Below are 7,211 nucleotides of genomic sequence, written 5' to 3'. Positions count from 1 at the left end.
TGTTGGCCCGATTCGGGGCTCAGTCCTTGAGGCTGCAGTCCCTTGGCTCCGCTTGCACTCTACTCTCATCTACTGTCTTCCTTAACTTTGTGCCGCCCTCCTCCCTTCCCACAACTCTTGTCGTGCTGGACGCAACATGCAACTGTGTATAACCCACACAAAAGATTTCTATTTGGGCAAAGCATTTTCAGCAAAGAGAAATTTGTAAAGAGAGACAGTGGAACGTTCTGGGGTACCTTTAATTTCATAGGCAAGACACTCTAACCCAAAGTTTCTGAATCGAGATGATGGATTGGATGTGTGTTGGGATGGAGTGGTTTTGACTGGGGGTTGGGGCCAGGATTGAGATCCACCCAGAAGGTGGGCAGCGAAGTAGGTTTCAAGGCCCCGGTTGGCACCTGGAGGGATTTCCTTATGCTGAATATACTAACCAGGTGAGAAGGAGGAAAAGCATTGCATGTTCACCATATATGAGGGCTTACAAAAAAGACCCAATGCATTTTTATTTGAGCATTTATTTTTTTTCCAAAGAAATCCATGCAAAGAGAGAGAGAGAGAGAGAGCAAGAGAGAAGGAGTGAGAAAGAGAGGGAGGGAGAGGGAGAGGGAGAGAGAGAGAGAAAGAGAGAGAAAGAGAGAGAGAGAGAGTAACCATGTTCTAGCAGCCAAACCTAGGAAAATAATTTGGCACGACTTGATTTTTTTTTTCTTTGCAAAAGGACAATCTATACTACCACTAAAATTTACCTTCCTCCTAAAGATACCACTTGATTTCGAAAACATAACACATGGTTAGTCTTCTACTTAATGGCTGGAGGAGGCATATAAGATAAAAAAATAGAAAAAATAAGAAGGTGGTTCCCTTTATCGAGGAAGACCACAGGGTGCTGGAGGACAGCACAGGTGCTGAGCACCAGGAAGTCAGTGCACCAGGAAGAAAAAGCACACCACATAGATGGCCAAGCTGGTCAGAACCTTCAAGGGGGAATGGCCATTCCCAAGGTTGTGGGAGGCAGCTATCTCATTGTCCTTCTGAGTCGCATGTTGCTTGCTTCCAGGAGCGTCATCCACATCCAGATCATAAGCCAGTTCTGCCAAAAGCAAAGAAGAACAATCTTAAATACAGGATTACCAATGGCATCAGGTAGACATTACTCATGGCTCAAGCACTTATCTGGACTGCTGGGATGGCCGAGCTTTTATTTCTTCCTTTTGTGGAAAGGAAAGCTGCCAGGAGATGGCTAGAGGTGCTTGTTCCAGAGATCATACCAATGGGGAGTAAGCTGGCTGCTTTCCTCTCCACTGTGGTTCCACCCACACCTCAGGGTGCACATTGGCCCTTTGCAACATCTCCTCCATGGAAAAGCTCTGCTTGAGGGTCATTTTCCCCAGATCTCACTGGTATCAAAATGTAAGGTGCGGTGTGGGTGACTCCACGTGTCTGCTTCTGTGTGTGTGTGTGTGTGTGTGCGCGTGCATGTGTGTGTTGATGGGAGAGGGGATGTTATGTACTCCCAGAACACCTTTCCTGGGCCCTTCACCCCATATAGCTCTCCTCCTGGGAACCTTGCTTTAGAGTGGAAGACAGGGTAGTTTGCCATTGAAAGGTGTTTTATTTCCCCCAATATATTTTTTTTAATTGGGGAAGGGGAACAGGACTTTATTGGGGAATAGTGTGTACTTCCAGGACTTTTTCCCATGTCAAGTTGTTGTCCTATCAGTCTTAGTTGTGCAGGGCGCAGCTCAGCTCCAGGTCCAGTTGCCGTTCCTAGTTGCAGGGGGCGCAGCCCACCATCCCTTGCGGGAGTCGAACCGGCAACCTTGTGGTTGAGAGGATGCACTCCAACCAAGCCATCTGGGAGCTCAGCGGCAGCTCAGCTCAAGGGGCCGTGTTCAATCTTAGTTTCAGGGGGCGGAGCCCACCATCCCTTGAAAGACTCAAGGAACTGAACTGGCAACCTTGTGGTTGAGCGCCTACTGGCCCATGTGGGAATCGAACCGGCAGCCTTCGGAATTAGGAGCACAAAGCTCTAACCGCCTGAGCCACTGGGCCTGCCCATCCCCCAATATTTCTTATTTTATCCCCTCTTTTAAAAAATGCACAAGAAAGTAAAATTGATTTAACACATAGGATTTAAACTGCTACGAAACAAATTAGGACTAAGGAGAGGCTAATGGGTAAGGGTCTTCTTTCTTTGACTGCCTACGGTTTATGATCTGTTCATGATTCTGAAAAGAAATTGGAATGTTGGGGTTGGCCTAATGAGAAAGTCTCTCAGAAGGCAAATCTAAGTAGATAGTGGTTTGTTAGGAAATTTAAGATGGTTGGCCCTGGCCCAGGGCTCAATTTCTTTCAGATTTGTTTTTCCAGATTTAGAGCTCAAATCTACTCCCTTGACTTTTCTAGACTCAGTCACCAATGTTTCTATTTCAATAGTTTGTGAAGGTGATGTGATGTGAACGACCTCACCAGCCAACTGTCCTGTAGCCAGTGCAGCCAGAAAGATCCCTTAGGGACACGGAGCTGCATAGCAACAGGCACAGAGGAAATGACTGGGATTCTACAGAGCCAAGGAAGGCAGAGGAAGGAAGAGCTCCTCTTACAGGGATGAAACACTCAGTAAGTCACAAGAAGAAAGTGTGAGGACTCAGCTGGTCCAGGATGCATACAGAGCAGGGCCCAGGACCGGGGCTGCTCTAAGGCTGCCGTAGGTTAGAGCAGGGAGCAAGGTCAAGGTGATCAAAGCTAGGGCGTCTGATTACACAGGCTGCAATACTATTTTCCAAACGGCTACTGCAGTTTATGATACCACCAGCCATGATGAGAGAGCCAAATTTACTGAGCCTCAATTGAAAAAGGATATTGTATTCAGTGTACCATATCTTAACGTTTCTTTAATTTGCATGTATTTGATTACTGGTACAGATCAACTTTTTCTGTTTTAGTTCACTAATTGTATTTCTCAATGCATATCCTTGGCTTTTCTTTCTAATGGGTATTGATATTTTTCATGTTAATTTGAACATATATATTTTATTGAATCCTTTGCTTAGCTTATTCAATATAAATATTTTTAATTGTGTTATTAATTATAGTTATTTTTCATTGCTGTATAAAGAAATTATGTCATAACTTTTAATATATATGAATTTGACTACATTTTGCTCTTCTAAAGCTGAGAAATTGTTTCTTCTTGAGTGCCAATAAGCATTCAAATGAAAATTTCCAGGGAACCTTCTTACCCAGGGAAAAGCGACTCAGCAGACTGTAATCTAGATTCTCTCACCAAAATAAATACATACAAAGAAAATAAAAAGAGAAAAAGAACAAAGAGCAATGCTCTGCTTGGAAATCAGACCTCTTTCTCTGAAAGGTGAACTATGCAGAGCGCACAGAGAAGGCCGAGGTCAGCTGTCAGTCGGCAAGGATAACACAGGCTTAGGTCACGATCGAATTTCACCAAAGTTGAGAACACATATGGCTGTATCTGTTGAAAGCCCAGCCTTAAGTCTCACAGCAACTTCTGAACTTAAATGAAGAGGCATATTTTTAGGATTGACCTGAATGAGTGCACTCAGCATCACTTTCAGATTCCTTTTCTGTATATTCCCCTTGCCCAACATCAAGATGAAATAACATCTATTAATGTTACCACTCAGTACCTACACTATTTATCTTGCTCTTCAAATAATCTGCGAACACTAAACAGTTTTGTGTACTATAGCAGTTATGGTAAACTCAGAAGTTATGTTAAATCCAGTAGTTTCCAATTCTTTTTTTGCCACTGAAGACCCCTTTTGTTATTTTTATCTCTAGGACCCTGTATTTTAAAATGATAAAAATGGCTACCAATTACTGAGTCTTCATTGTGAGCCAGGCACTCTGCTAAGCTATTTATGTTATTTCATTTAATTTAACCTTCTCAACAATGTTATGAGGTACGTATTATAATTCCCATTTTACAGATGAGGGAGCTCAAGCTCAGGTTACTTTTTTTGCCCATGCTAATATAGCCGGTAAGTCACAGAGCTGCTACTTGAATGCAGGCTGGATTCTGAACCTCCTATGAAGCTACACCAGCTCATGAAAAATTCTGTAGAACAAATAGACCGCAGTGATTAAGTAGTAATGGATTCTAAAAAAAAAGAAAGACACAAAAAACCCCACAAAAAAATCCCCAAAATAAAACACACACCAAAAAACAAACAAACAAAAACGAAAAGCAAAACACAAAATTCAATTAGTGAAATACATGCTACCAAAGAGAACATCTAAAAAGCATGAGAAAGATCAGTGTTTCTACATAAAACTAATCACATATTTTATTAAGTAGCCTTATTAAGGTTAGTGAAATACTGAAAAGAGCGCTGGGTTTGGGGATTCAGAATGGGTATTATATTAGTTCCATTTCCCTGAAGAAATCAGTAATGCTGCCCAGGGCCATTAGACACTCCAGGCACAAAGTCTTTTACCTCCAAAGGGCCCCCAGGAATGTTCAGAATAATACCTTCCTGTGCTTCCCAAGCTGTGGCTACAGGTTTCCTGAGGTTCGCCATTCAGCAGTAGCAAACGTTTTCACCCAACCCCATAGCCAGGCCCCTGGGGCTTATATTGACGAGAATCCCAGCAAAAACTGGGATTGGGCCTGGGCCACCATCATGGAAATTAGAGATGAAGGGGACATTTTGGCAGGACAAGGGAGCATTATGGGATATAGAGGAAATACGGTTTTGGTCAAAGATAAATATGGACACTCCTGAACAGTGGAACTCTAATCTAATTTAATTCAACAAACTTAATGGTAGCTTACTATGACCCAAGCATTAAGCTAGAAGGTTGGAGAAAGATTTAGTGTTTGCCTTCAGGAATCCCACACTCTAGCACTCTAGCAAGGGAAACAGACCAACAGAAAACCAATTAGATACTTGGCAGAAAGTAGAAAGGGCTCAGATAAAGGCACGGACAAAACATCATGGGGATAGAAGGGAGACATAAAAATTCCAAATAGAAGGATCTGGGAAGACTTTTTGCAACAATTGGGCTATAATCTACACCGTGAAGGATGGGTGGAACTACAGAAGGGCTGATGAAATGGTTATTCATATTAGGCAGAGGGTTCAGCTTGAGCAAAATCACCAATATCAGGAATAGTAGGTAGGGTATACTCAGTGGGAACAAGTAGCTTCTATGGTAGGAGGGAGCATAGAGTGTACATTGCTGTGAGGTAGGGGTGTTTGTGTGTGTGTGTGTGTGTGTGTGTGTGTGTGTGTGTGCCTGTGTTGCATCCATCAGCCATATCATGACAGATTAGGAATGCTAAGACTTTATTGTGGGCAATAAGGAGCCATTGAAAGTTTTTAAGTAAGGAAACCACATAATCTGATTTGTGTTGTTTAGAGAGATCATTGTTAACAGTTTGGAAGACAGCCCTAAGTGGGAGAGACTTGTCAGACATCTTCTCTTGGAAAAAAGAAGCCTATGGGAACAGTATCTGGGGTTCAGCCAGTAGCAAACATAAAAATTTTTAAAAACTTACAAAGAAGCTAAATCTATCTCAGTTTACTACAAACCAGATGTACTATGGGAATCACCACAAACTATTTTCTTTTAAATCATTCATATTTAATGTTTATCAGTGATTTTCCAGAACATATCTTTGTTGTATTAGGTACATATTGTAAAATGCACGTAAATTGTTTCTATCTTGCAATTGACTGTCAGTGAGAACCTTTTGGGCCAGCAAGGAGATTTTCATGCTAAATCCAAAAATCTGTTTCTATTTGTAATCAGTTTAACTACACCCAGAGGGTAGACCCAAGAATGTGTACTAATTACACACTCAGCCAGCCCTGACTCTCATTTTGTCCTCATGTCCTCTGTGTTGCAGATTAGATAAACCTTTTAAAATAATCATCAGTCATTAAGGTCTGCAAGTTGTGAACATTTTTCTGCTTTTTCCGTTGGGCAAGGTACTCAGTGGGGAGCCCTCCACCCTTATTCAATCTTCTGGTGCAGTTCCTAAAGTGGCTGTACCATCCTGCAAGGCTGGAGCTCTGCGTGACAGGACTGGCTCAGCCCCTGACTTACTATGTCACCTCTGGCAAGTCATTTCCCTGTCCTCTGGGCCTCTGTCACCCCATCTGCTAAATCAGGATGTTGGACTGCATGGACTCTAAATTTCCTTCTAGTTTTATTTATCTCTGATTCTAAGGCTCTTGGGGTCTGGTGAGGGACACAGTTTGCTGCAGGCTGATCATTTCTCTGCCCAAGGTGGCTGCCCCCAGCAGAGCTTCCATCAAAAAGTAAGTTCAATCAGTTGCTTCTCTTGGGATGTGACTTTTTCTGGTGATCTTCATCAGTTACCAAACTCTGAATCCTTTCTTCTTCAGCTGTTCTAATTTTGGATAAGAGGCCCTGGCAACAAATAGATCCATGCTGGACTGTTTTTGTTTTCTTTAAAACGTGGCCTAATACCTTCCACCAAAGCCAGTACACACAAAGCTTTGGGGGAGATGTGGCTGGACCTGGGGTACATCAAGCAGGCACGCACAGGCAGCCAAGGAAGATCTGTCAGCCAGTAAGACAAGCCTTTGGGCCCTTACAAAGCCACTGGGGTCTTGAGCATATAATAGGAAGCAAATGCTTGTGCTTTCTGATGGCATCAAGGAGGGCAACACATTGCTCTAGGGGCCTCACCCTCACCAGCAGGCAGACTTCACAGGGCAGCCTGAAAGAAGAGCTGCTATCAAAATACCAGGGGAGAGAATGCTGCTGTTGAGCCAAACATAGGGTTTCTTCCTTGCCAAGCTTGCACCAGCAGATGGCTTCAATCTGGCCCTAATATAGCAACAGAGCAATACCACTATTCCTGTGTTTCGCATTTGCTGTGTACAGTTGGCCCCCAAGACATGAATATGCGAAACCTTCAGTACACTGCTTGGCAGACCCCAGAGGCTGAAACCGGGGAAATCTCTGGAGAGATCATGTTCATTGCACTGCTGCTCACTCTGCTGCCCAGTCCCACAGAAGCCCTTGGGCTCCGCCTTTCACTTCTGAATCACAAACAGATCTTGGTTTCCTTGCCCTCCCCTTAACACAATCCCCTCTCCTGCCACATCAGCTCCCTCACCCCCGCCTTTGTGAACTTTCAGGTGTGAAATGACTATTTGGACTTGAAAGAGGACAAAGTGACTTTACTAATGAACCTTGGG

The 7,211-nt window shown here is 43.3% G+C and overlaps 1 protein-coding gene across 1 annotated transcript in view; it reads right to left on the bottom strand.

The window, feature by feature from the left end:
• Positions 1-220: 220 nt before the first annotated feature.
• The window catches only part of GPC3 (glypican 3), a 459,086-nt gene continuing 452,095 nt past the window's right edge, over positions 221-7,211 (bottom strand). Inside the window, exon 8 of the mRNA XM_081043127.1 lies at positions 221-1,090. Within this exon, the coding sequence (XP_080899253.1) occupies positions 921-1,090 (170 nt within the window). The 3' untranslated portion in view covers positions 221-920. The remainder of the gene's footprint in view (positions 1,091-7,211) is intronic.

This window comes from Rhinolophus hipposideros (assembly GCF_964194185.1).
Source record: "Rhinolophus hipposideros genome assembly, chromosome: X".
Lineage (NCBI taxonomy): Eukaryota > Metazoa > Chordata > Mammalia > Chiroptera > Rhinolophidae > Rhinolophus > Rhinolophus hipposideros.
The sequence above is the reverse complement of the archived record's forward strand: the minus strand, read 5'-3'. Positions and strand labels throughout refer to the sequence as shown.